Source organism: Sander lucioperca, chromosome 2, assembly GCF_008315115.2.
Source record: "Sander lucioperca isolate FBNREF2018 chromosome 2, SLUC_FBN_1.2, whole genome shotgun sequence".
NCBI lineage: Eukaryota > Metazoa > Chordata > Actinopteri > Perciformes > Percidae > Sander > Sander lucioperca.
Window position 1 is genome coordinate 4,241,650 of NC_050174.1, and position 13,111 is coordinate 4,254,760.

The following is a 13,111-nucleotide window of genomic DNA, read 5'->3' on the forward strand; positions in this document are numbered from 1 at the left end:
TATACCATGACTTTTAATGAAATTTCAAAGACACACTATACTATGACATACATGACTTTTTTTATGACATACTATACTATGACTTTTTTATGAAATTTATGAAATACTATTATATGACTTTGACATTTATTATGAACTACTATACTATGACTTTTTATGTCATGCTATACTTTGACTTTTTATGACATTTTAAGGACAAACTACACTATGATTTTTCTTTTTCTTTTTTGTGACATACTATGATAGACATTTTATGAAATACTATGCTATGACTTTTTAATGAAATTTATTAAATACTATAATATGACTTTTTTACATTTTTTATTGAATACTAGACTACGACTTTTTTAAAAACTTTTATTGCAGTGAGGAGCTCCTGAGAGTTGAGAGCCATTTGAGATATGCATTTAGCTTTGTGAAAGTAAAAGGCAGATAAGGCAAATTATATTGATGAAAATTAATTCAAGTGTGTGTTGAACACACATTAATTCTGTGCAGTGATTTTTTTTTAAATCTTGTATTTTTATTTGCAAGAACTGGTAACATAAACAAGATACCATAAAGAGACAAAACGTTACAGGGTACCCCCAGGATTCTTCAAGTTAAATTTAAGACTTTTTAAGACCTTTTAATACCACCTAGGATGAAATTGAATGCCAACTTAACAGCCATATAATGAAAAATCAGTATGGATTTTAGAGAAAAGAATGATTTACCAGGTAATTTCACCTGAATTTAATAAAATATTTTATTATAATACTCAACAATGATATTTAGTTCACAATAGCTTTGTAAGGTGTGTTTGTACTCTAATAACATCAAATAATAAAGTATTTGTTGCATAAATCGCTCTTATGCTATGAAATAAAAAAATTAAAATAAAATAAATGTGTATAAATGTAATATAATATGCCAATGTAAATGCCAATTGCTTCAGTGATTGTTTCATTCCGTTCTGCTTATGCATCTAAGGCTTAAGGCTGCTTAATAGCAGAGGGAATAAAGGGTTGGGGGGGGGGGGGGTTCTCACCCCGGGCAGTACTTGAATTTGTTCAGTAGTATTAGTGTGACAAGTTTTTTTTCTCCAACATGTACACACTGCTGTTGTGAAGCGGGGATACACAGCTCACGAGTCAAAAGAGAGAAATACTGTATATTTCAGCGACTCCTACAGATTAAGAAAAATAATGAATTTTCTTAATAAATAAATGTTATTCTTGGCTCAACTGTTCAGTGTCTTTGGGTTCAAATAACATTATCATGATCCCATAGGCATCCAAAAATTGAGAAAGGCTAAGCAAGTGACGTTTTTTTAAACTGAAACAGGGTGCGTTGGACATCCTGTTGTGTGCGCAAGTGTCTTTTTATTACCACGGGTTTACAGACACGTCTCTACTGATTGGGTATCACCTGGAACACAGCCAATAATCGAGAGACACACCCACCAAACGAGAAAAAACATAACTTAAGCTGTTGCACACCGTTCCCAGGAAACGTGCCGTTTTGAGATTGAACATCTCTTTGCCTGAGGGGAAGCTCACAGTCTCAGACTTTAAAAAACACTGGTTTAAGTCTTTTAATAGTATTTTTGTACATTAGCCCTTAGTATAGACCACAGTAGGCTAATTATCTCAAAATCTAGCTACATGATCAAAAGTTTTCAGAATAGCTTTTAATGTGTTATAGTGTGCTATTTTCTATAATAATTTGAACCTGTGTAAATTATCTGAGTACCCTGAAAAGCTTTTTATAAATAAAATGTATTATTATAAGTAATTGTGTATGATTTATCTATCTTACTTTAGCAATTCATGTTATTTAGTAAAGATATTTCAAGTAATTTCCCAGATTCTGCTGGGACTGACACGGTTAATGACATAAACCAGGCTCATAAAAAGGTAAACATCCTCATGGAACAGAGTCCCACTTGACTTTTCCTGCTTCTGAGTCGTCCTGGATGATCGCCTGATGAACTTCAGCCTCCATTAGTGTTCTCCTTTGAACAAGGTGGTCGACCAGGGCAACAAACACTGTTGATAATATGAAGCAGACGCCTGAGAGGTAGAAGGCAGCGCTGTAGTCGTTTGTCTGGTCCACCAGCCAGCCTGCACAAGAAACACAGAACAACAACAAACAGAAGATCACAGTGTGCCAGGGCTGATGAATAAATGAACAGTATGATATACTTTATCAATTTATTATAAAATCTATCTGACATACTATACTACTGTATGACTTTTATGGATTTTTAACGGCATTCTATACTATGAATTTTATATTTTTTTTATGGCATACTATACTATGATTTATTATGGCACACTATACTATGACTTTTTTTTTTAAATGAATTACTTATGGTGTGATATTCCAGAGCGACACCACCCATCATAATTTCACACCGCTACCATGGCTATAAGATATCCAGTTGACAAATCACAATCAGACAATGAAGAATTAGGTCCATTTTTCTTATTGCCCTTGGAGCTAAAAAGACTACTTACCATGAACACTGGCAGGTCTAGCTTGCATGACAACATTAACTCATTCAACTGTGGCTGCATATTCAGTCTGCCATATTTTCTTTTCTACCTGACAATCTAAACATAGACTGTTCACCTGCAGCAGGTGGACCGATGAATCCACCGACGCTCCTGAAAAGCATAAAAAGCCCCAGTCCACTGTCAAATCCCTCCAGGGTTACAATGTCCACGATGGAGGTGACGTGAATGGCCACCACGCAGCCAAACAGGAAGCCGTAGAGCGAGGCAAAGACCACGAGGGTCCAGTAGTTGTGGCTTATGGGCAGCAGCAGGAGCACCACCCCGAGCAGAGTGACCACGATGGTAAGCAGCTGCAGGTTCCTCACCAGCTTCATATTGGCCATCCACCCGCAGAGCAGCCTCCCCACCATGTCTGCTAATGCCAGGATAGATAGGGTGAAGGCTGGCCAGTACTTACCCATCCCTAAACTGTTTGCGAAGGGCACTAGAAAGAGAGGTGGGATGAAAAACCCTGCCGCTGCGAAGATGGCAAACAGGATGTAGAGGAGTAGTTCAGGTTTTCTCATCAGGGAGAACTGGAAGATAACCTTCCTCTTTGGTGGAAGCACAGCAGCATCGCCTTCTAGAGTGTATTTGGTTTTCTGTAACGGGCTCTGGATTGCCTCCAGGGGTCTCATGAGAGCACCGCAGACACAAAGGTTGAGCTGAAGGCCTCCGATGATAAGCAAGGCACCCTGCCAGCCGTACGTCTCAATTAGCCACTGGAAGAAGGGGCTGAACAAGACGGCAAAGACACACTCCCCAGAGCTGGCAATGGCATAGGCGATGGGACGCCACCTTACAAAGTAGTGGCTCACCATGCTGTTAGCAGGGATCCACGAGAGGCAAATGCCTGTTCCTGGAAACAGAAGATGGAAACCTTTAACCATCTAATTTATTTTTGGATGACTGAGGTCTGATAATGTATTAACCAAACAAGTGGTCACCTTCTAACCACCTACCCACCATTTCTGTAGAAGAATTAATATGTGTGAACAAGCAACATATGCATTAGGGCTGCAACTAACAATTATTTTCGTTGTCAGTTATTATTTTCTCAATTAATTGCTTAATTGTTTTGTCTATAAACTCTCAGAAAATCTCAGAAAAGAATTCCTGTCACACTTTTCCCAGAGACCAAGCTGTCGTCATCAAATTGTATCAGTCCAACAGTTAAAAAACCCTAAATATTTTCAGTTCAATTGATATTATATCATTTCAGGAGGCTGGAAGCAGGGCATTCTAAGCATTTATGCTTAAAAAGAAATGAAACTAACTAACTTAAGTTCTTAAAATTGTTGCTGATTAATTTTCTGATATGCATTAGAGGAGTTGTATTAGCTCCTTGTCTCTTTATGAAATATTTCTGTATTTAAAAAAACATATATTTATTGAACCAAAATCTTCTGGCCTCTCCTTCTGTAATAAATCGTCTACTGTATTAGTGCCAACAATATATGGTTTTCTGTGTGTTGGCTGGTGAAAGCTATACAACTGCCTCTGAAAAATGATTCACTGATCACTGCCTTCTAGCTCACTATCATCGGGAAAAGACCTGAATCACTCAATATGGTTTCCTTTCCCCCCTATAGACCATACAATACCCCTTTCTTTATTTACAAGTGTGCAAAAATACAGCAAATACCTTTACGCGTATAGCGGCACAAGCGGACTTCTTCACACTCTAGAGAAGGGCGTTTGTGCAGCTACGCTTGGGTTGTTACCCAGTTCTATTTTCAATGTACTGAGATTTTGATATGAAATAGCCATTTAAATAAAGCAAGAATATGGCCTTAGACCTTTTTTCTCTTTTGTGTTCCTTTCCAAAAAAGCACCTTAATGATTTATTTGAACTTCTGAGCACTCCAGTTTTTTTTTCTTCTTATCCTGAAAGCCCTTCGAGGGGTCCTGACCCCAAAGTTGCATACTACTGCAGTTAAAGGTTAAAGGGATAATTCTGATTTTTTGAAGAGGGGTTGTATGAGGTACTTATCCATAGATGGCTGTTGGTCGGCATGCCCCCAGTTTGGAGAAGAAGGCAGGAGCCCTGACACGGAAGCTACCCAATGTACTACTGTGGCTGCAGCAAAACATTTTTTTCCACCTAAGAAGGCCCACCTGAAGAAATCAATATCAGTTAAAGTGTACGCTATAATTAGAATATTTTTACCACGTTACCTTGCCGTCAGACAGCCCTGTTTTGGTGTCCTGTGAGGTAAAATTGCGGGGGGGTTTTTGTCAATGGAGTCTGGTGGCTTTGACAAGAGTATAAATAAAGATTACAATTCCTCCCCACGTAAACTCAAACAGGACTGTCTGATGGCAAGGTAAAGCGATAAATATATTCTAAATACAGTATTCAATTAAACTAGCAATGTTTTTTTTAGGTGGCTAAAATTCGTTAAGCTGCTGCCACCATCCACAGCAGTAGCCTACATTTCTTAACTTCCGTGCCTGTCCTGTTTCTTCAAACGGGGCATGTCGACCACCATCTAAAGAAGGTAACGGATTATGGATAAGTAGGCCTACCTCATACAACCCCACAAATCTGAACTATCCCTTTAAAGCACCACAAGTGTGTAACTAGGTGGCTATTTTAATGTGGTATTCCTCAAACTAAAACTGACCAAACAAAGTAAGTGAAAAGAGCATCAATGCTTCTTGGGGTTCACACTATGTCCTGAGAGTGCTACCTTGCAGGATGCCCATGGTGAGGTAGAGCCAGGGCAGACTGAGGTCCAGAGACGCCAGCAACATCCCGGAGGCAGATAGCAGACCGCCGACTATGATGACCACTCGCTGAGAAAACTGTAAGGTCAGCACACTGGCCACTGGGGCTGAAAGAGATAATGAAAACACTAAATAAAACAATCTTGAGTTGAAAACAACTAAGAACTTCAAGCTGAAAACCATATATTTACCTCCCAGGTGAAAAATGGCGATTGTAGTAGAGGTGACCAATGAGGTGGTGCTGGTCAGAACTCCAAAGTGACTCTGGATGTCCAGGAAGAAGAGGCCGAAGTTCTTGAGGACGGCAGCAGTGAGACCCATGATGAAAAAGGCCGACATGACCACCACCCAGCCGTACCCCCCGTCCGGAGGTGTCCTGCTGGACATCATCTTCACTGCTACTCTGCAGGCTGCTCTCCTGCCTGCGCTGAAAGGTTGTCATGCAACAAAGTGATAAAGCTCCAGGGTAGGCAAGGCTCATGAAAATGACCATGCAAAATTCACATAGATACCGCAGTGTTTCCCACAGAATAGAAAGCAATTTATGGCGGGGGGAGGGGGGGGGCGTGTCCTCCTCAAAAACTGAAGAGGACACGCTGTTGGATGCTGTCCTCCTCTCCTATTTCAATGCCTAACAAATCTCTCTCTCTCTCTCTCTCTCTCTCTCTCTCTCTCTCTCTCTCTCTCCCTGACCCTGTCCTTCACTGGTTGAAGCCTGAAAATATTGTAAACAAATTAATAACATAACTAATTACACTGGTCGGACTGTTCAGCTCTGTTTCAGACTGATACCTCTGGTTCATCCTCAACACGTGCCTTTTTCAGTTGCGGAAAATACTTTTCAATAGGCTACTCATCTGGATTGAAGCAGCAAACATTCAGTGCAAGAGTAAAAATGACATAACATTTTTTATTATACGTTTATTTGATTCACAGATGCTAGATATAATGTTTTTACCTCGACAACCCAACTGCATTTTACCGCAAACTTGCGACTAGTTAACTTTCTAAAGCAGGCACAATCGCCTGTTTGCTAAGAGTCGGGTCGGGAATCCAACCATAGGCGGAGTTTGGCATTCGAGCCAGGGGGGGCAAAAAAAAAAAAAAAACTCATTGTAGTAGCTGAGACCTGGCCTACCACTTGGGGAACACAGCACGTGCACATATCGACAAAACAAACATGCTAAATTAACATATATGTTTATTTTTAAAGAAGATTTTAAGTTACATTATACCAATTTAACAATTCGCCCTTATGAAATCCAATCGCGGCACGTCTGTCTTGGAATGCAATAGAGAGACGCTTAAATTCAACTAAAATGTAACGGTGAACAATCAGTGTTGGACGTACATTCTGTTGAGATGTCTCTCCAGACGCAAAAACCAAGCGCAGTCACACCATAAAACATAAAGACACGTTGAGAAAAAAGATCCATATTTTGCCGTAATCCAATGACACAACAAAAAGTAATCCACAGCTATCCACCTCGCCGTTTTAAACAATGTGGAATAACAACGTATAAAAGTCCAAATCTACACAAAACCCGCAATCAATTAGTAATTTGACAGCAAATTTATATACATGGCATTTAGTAAACCTTTATTACAACGTTGGCACGGTAAGATGTCCAGACTAGTGCAACAGTAGCCTAATTTTCGTTTTTTGCGTCCTGCATATGCGTCGACAATAGTCTCAGATGAGAGCCAGAGCCCTGAAAAAATATTTTTTTTACTAAAGCAGTAGGCCTATAAGAAATCAGATGTATTACCTACCACCATTTAGTTGTTTTGTGTTATTTAAAATATTTATAAAATATCTGGTCATGCCATGAAACAATGCAATTACCCGCTTCAGCCGCCAGGGGGGGGGCAGTGCTCCCCCTGCCCCCCGCAAACTCCGCGTATGAATCCAACATTAACACACTGACAACATTGTATTCGGAATATAAAATATTTTTATAGTACTTTTTAATGTGTGATTGTGTAAAGGTGTTCACGAGATAAATACCAACCTCTCGTGAACTTGTGAAAATTCACAAGTTCAATACAGAAATATCAGTAATTCAGTTCCCTTGCGTTTGTTTTCTTGTTAGCCAAGGTTTTGAGGCTGTAGGCTACTTTCGAAATAGGATACTCCGATATTTTACTTAAAAGGTACCAATGGCACAATGTAAAAAATGTAAAGTAGCCTATTATCAGCAAATAGGCCTAACTCAGTAATACCAGGGTAGGGACTGGTTCTGCAGTACTACTGTAGTGGGAACTACTGGTACATTGTATTTTACAAGAACATCACATGTTTTATTTAATGTAGTGTACAAGTAAAGCCCTGTGACTGTAGCTTTCAGATAATTTTAGTGGAGTAAAAAGTGCAATGTTTCCCTCTAAAGAAGTATCATAAAAAGGAAGTAGTTAAATAATGTAGGCCTACCTCAAAATTGTACTTAGTAACTTCCCCCACTGGAAAATGGGGGGAATCAATCAATCAAACAAACAAGTTCAGCAATAATAACTCCTATTTTTGTGGAATTTTCTAATGTTTTTGCTCCTTTATACATATAACCATTGAGTATAAGATAGTTCAAACACCAGACCAATACAACAGCATCATAAAGTAGCCTAGGCCTACAGCCTCAAAACCTCGGCTAACAAGAAAACACAAGGGAACAATTTAAGTAGGGTAACTGCCTATATTGTTGTACAAGGCTTTTTAGCAGTTTAATCAAAAAACAAACATAGCTAACTATACAACCGTATGGCAATGTAGCCTCCTATAGTAGCCTACTCACCAAGTTTAAAACAAAATAGAAAAATGAAATTTTAAGCTCACCTTTCTTTCTGCTACGATCCAACTCCTGGCGTCCTCAACATTTGTGTTGCTGCTGGGGGGGCTGTAGGCATACTGTGCCGGCCGGCCAGTCCGTGAGTCTTGGGGGCGGCGCTTCTGAAGGGGTGGCGGTTTGATTATTTTTGTGTCATAAATTAATTAAGTATTGAACAAAAAACACTAACTCAAAACAAATTGTCATCTTAAAGGTAGCCTAAAACTTAAAACTTGCAAATAAAACATTTGTGTAGTCGTAAACTATTGGTCTTTTATTTGTTTGATAGTATGTCCTTTCGTTTACAGTTCCCCCCCGCTTCTTTCTCAATGATCAGTCTTTTGCTCTCTCATTTGCGCTCCCAGCTTTCTCGTTTGCATTTCCAACTCACACCTCTCGCGTGGGCGGGTCTTACAGGGGTGCGTCGTGCGTCCCCATTGGCTAGGAGTACTAGCCAATGTACTTTTTTTAAAGATACTTTTTTTGGCTTTTCCGCCTTTCTTTTGATAGGACAGCTAGGTGAGAGCATAGATATCTATGGGTGAGAGGGGGAAGACATGCAGGAAATCGTCAAAAGTCAGATTCGAACCCTGGACCTCTGCGTCGTTTGAGGCATAAACCTCTCCGTATATGTGGGCCTGCTCTACCCACTGAACTAACCCGGCCACAAGTACGTTTGACTGACAGCTCAGTGCATGGCCTGCCCTCAGTGCCCTGACGTTCAGTGCAGCTAGCAACATTAGAGACGTTGGAGGACACAAAGACCACTCTAAACAGCGGATTCCTACAAGATTAATAAAGTGTAAGTTATCATCATAAAGTGATCATATATATTGTCTGTGATGTACGTTGCTAGCATGGTCACTAGACGTTTGTTGTTTCGTTGTGTTAAGTGTTGAGTTTAAAAAAGTTAAAACAATGCTGATGTTTGTTGTATTCACGAATGTACTCTGCAGCTTATTGTGTTAATTAGATCATGTCTGACATTTAGGTCCAAAAACCGGGGGATACAGTATACTTGTGGGGTCTGCACAGACTTGTGGGGCCCAAAATGCTGGACCCCACAAGGTTAAAGGGCTGTTTGAGGGTTAAGACTTGGTTTTAGGATTAGGGTTAGAATTAGGTTATGGTTAGGGTGAGGGTAAGGGTTAAGGTTAGGCATTTAGTTGTGATGGTTAAGGTTAGGGTAAGGGGCTAGGGAATGCATTATGTCAATGACGGGTCCCCACAAAGATAGTGAAACAACCGTGTGTGTGTGTGTGTGTGTGTGTGTGTGTGTGTGTGTGTGTGTGTGTGTGTGTGCGCGCGTTTTAATTTCCGGTTAGATAACGAAATAAGTGCATGCCATGACAGCCTTTGTTAAAAAAAATACATACAAAATTAAAAAAAAAATTAAAATAGCAAATTTGCTATGGGAATCAATGGAGCTGCAGATTAATTATCTTCTTCTCTCTGTAGAACAATGAAGCATTGTGGGACCTTCAGCACACAAGCAGATCTACGATGCTGTCCCAGGCATACTGTCTATGGTCCCAGGTAGGTCAGTATATGGTCTATTATGACAAATTATGATTCAGCTAACTACAAATTGTTGTGGTTGCTATTGGTCTGATAATACAATAGATCATACACAATGCTAGCTGTGAATATAATGTATTCTATCTAGACAATGACAGACACGTAAATATGCAATGTTACCACTGATTATGGTTCATCTTTAGTTATGTGCTTTATTATAGCATAGCATAAAAACAAACTCAGTAATGATAGCTACATTTACAGCCAAGAAGATAACCCGCAGAAACCACTCAACTCAGACCCATGCCCTAGGAGAGGTGCCTCGTAGGAGAGAGAGAGAGAGAAAGGAGAGTGACGCTGCAGGCCTAAAGATGGTGCAGGGGAGAGTACCTGTGAAGTTGAGCCAAGTGTGATAACCCTATCATATTTTGCATATATACATTAGACAAGAATGTTCATCTGTACTTTCCTAGTTATGACAAAGACTATCCTAACTCTAATAACATGTCTTCCGTCGCATTTGCAAGCAGGTCAGCAGAAGGGAAGTGTTCATAGTGTTTTTTTAATCTTAAACATTTGCTAATGGCTACTTAAAAGTGAATTATTTTTATTGTAAATCACCCGAGCTAAGAAGCCGCAGTTGTCAAAAAATAACTTTGTTACCATTTGATTTGTGTAAGGAAGTTTGTTATAATTTTCTATCACAGCTCACATGAGGCAGCAGGCAGACCAACCAAGAGGCCGTGGTCACAGCAGAGGGAGAGGAGCCTTCGGTCTCTCTGTGGAGGAAACACTACGTGTGCAAAGGCTTCAAACAGCCAGGGTTGCAACTGATAGAGTATGTACTGATCACATTTTACTGAGATACTCAATTAACACTTACAATAATCTTTTTTTAGTTTTATTTGTGTACTTGTAGTTTCTAAGTCCATTGTATCTCAAAACGTGATAGAGCAAAAGACTGATCATTGAGAAATAATCAGGGGGAACTGTAAATAAAAGGACATACTATCAAACAAATAAAAGACCAATAGTTTACAACTAACAAATGTTTTGTTTGTAAGTTTTACCTTTTGAGGTGACAATTGTTTTGTTTGAGTTAGTGATTTTTGTTTGATACTTGAGAAGTTTTGCTAAGAATTAAAGACACAAAAATAGTTCCATAAGTTTGTATTTGTTTGGCAGTTGAGTTCAATCTTCGCGCAGCATTGCTTACTGCACATTTAATTGATTTTGAATTATTACAGTGGGTTCATTTCCATAAATGTCTGTGCATATGGCTGGATTTTCACAAGGGAGAATAAGTGAATTCATAATTTTGTAAAAAATTAAAAGGCAAAGATCCTTTTGTAAAGAGATCAGGCTGTACGTTTTCCTTTTAAGCTGGGTTGTCTTTGGAAGCTTGAATCTGCAAAGCTGTGGAAGTACATTTTCACCAGGAAAAATAAAAATACTTATAGTAAGTCAAAATTGTAGACTTATTTTTTTTTTTGATTATTTTTTGGGCTTTTCTGCCTTTATTTGACAAGACAGCTAGGTGAGAAAAGGGAGAGAGAGAGAGGAGGAAGACATGCAGGAAATCGTCACAGGTCGGATTCAAACCCTGGAACTCTGCGTTGAGGCATAAACCTCCAAGTATATGTGCGCCTGCTCTACCCACTGAGCAACCCGGCCACAAATTGTAGACTTTTTAATTAAAAAATTGAATAATTCGATATATAACAATTTTTACTTACTGTTCCTTAAATTTGACTAAGAAAGTCAAACTTTTAATTTACTATCTCACATTTTAGACATAGAAAAATCATCATTTTGATATATATATTTGGACTTTTCATCAGTTTTATTTCTTTTCCTTAGGTGGAATAAGGCCAGCCAGAGTACAAAAGTGCAATACTTTTGCACTGAAATTTAGTGTAGTAGTATAAAGTAACATTAAATAAATTGGAAGTACCCCAGTATTGTACTTAGTACAATACAGTAAATATGCCAGTACTTAGCTAGGTATGGCACTGTAGCTAGTGAATACATTTTCATTTTATTTTTTTACATTTTTTAAAGTAGCTATTATATTTATTGTTAATTTTTCTTGTATTATTTAAACGTTCGACTATTCAACTGTCCATGAACCAAATTACCTCCAGGGACATTTGACTTCTACTGTAAAAGCGACGTTAAGACATTTGGTGGAAAGCCCTTCATGCCCCCCTCAAAACTATGGTCTCAATTACTGCAGTTACATAATGAGGTGTGTTTAGTACATATTGCACATTGCAGACTTTTGAGGTGGCCAGACTCAACTTACTGGACAACAGTCTTAAAATGAGTAAAACCACAGACATGCTAAAATACATTTAAGCAGGGCGGGTGTAAACCGACGTCTGTGTTAAATCCATAGACTGTATGGAGCTAGCTAGTTCAATTTGTGTTATCTTTATGATCAACTTCTTCTTGTAAGATGCACTGATACACATACTTATCTTTACACACTACATTCTCTAGTCTTTATCATCAATCTTGCTTCAGATTTCAGTGTGTATTGAGAGACTTGAAGAAAATGTGTTTCTAATTAAGACAAATTCTGTATATTTTGTTCTTTGTGATTCATGTAATTTCAACAGTATTTTGTTTGAGGTTTTGGAAGTGGTGGAAGTATTCACATCCTTTACATATACTAATATACCACCCTGTGAAAGTAAAAGTCCTGCATTCACAACCTAACTTAAGTAAAAGTATTATCCGCAAAATGCACTTATAAATGTTGTGTATGTTGTATTTTACTGCTGTAGATGTTAAAAGTTGTGCCAATTTAACTCCTTCATATACTGTTGGGTAGTTAATCTACAGAAATGCATCCTATTGTATGAGATCATCATATATTTATGGCATCGCTGTCCTGTGCAAACCACGTATTTCTTAAAAGTCAACTATTCATGGTGTCAGAAAAACAGCCCCCAGGGTTTTTTCAAATAGTTTATTTAGCTTCAGAAGTATGAGAATTTTCTCAACACATAAAGGAACACCTCATCCCTCAGTTTATCACAAACATTCAAAATCAACACATTTGGAGATACATGGTTTTCACTGGACAGGAAAGGGGATGAAAAACTGTAATCTGTAAAGTAACTAAAGCAGTCAGATAATGTAGTGGAGTAAAACGTACAATATTTGCCTCTGAGATGTAGTGGAGTAGAACTATAAAGTAGCAGAAAATGGAAATTCTCAAGTACCTCAAATTTGTACTTGAGTACAGTACTTGATAAAATGTACTTAGTTACACTGCACCACTGGGTTTTGGTGTCACACAGTACACATTGTGCTGTTTCAATAGCAGTTATGTACAACCCCCGGAAATGGTCAAAAACATCCAAACATTGCACTGAAAATTCAATATGGCTGACTTCCTGTTGGGTTTAGGAGATGGCTCCAAGAGGTTTTTGTTTAAGTCTAGAGGTGATACATATGCGGAATGCCTTCCAATTTCAATAGGACCTTTGCTGA

General features: G+C 38.6%; 1 protein-coding gene across 1 annotated transcript; it reads right to left on the reverse strand.

Annotated features, from left to right (window-relative positions):
• Positions 1-1,783: 1,783 nt before the first annotated feature.
• Positions 1,784-8,154, reverse strand: zgc:114041 (uncharacterized protein LOC574425 homolog). The gene is made up of 5 exons (XM_031305525.2): positions 8,101-8,154; positions 5,462-5,697; positions 5,234-5,377; positions 2,617-3,399; positions 1,784-2,105 (listed from the first exon to the last, which is right to left on the reverse strand). Exons 2-5 carry the CDS (start codon positions 5,658-5,660, stop codon positions 1,909-1,911), a joined length of 1,323 nt encoding a protein of 440 aa, XP_031161385.2. The 5' UTR covers positions 5,661-5,697; positions 8,101-8,154; the 3' UTR covers positions 1,784-1,908.
• Between the last annotated feature and the right edge of the window lie 4,957 nt (positions 8,155-13,111).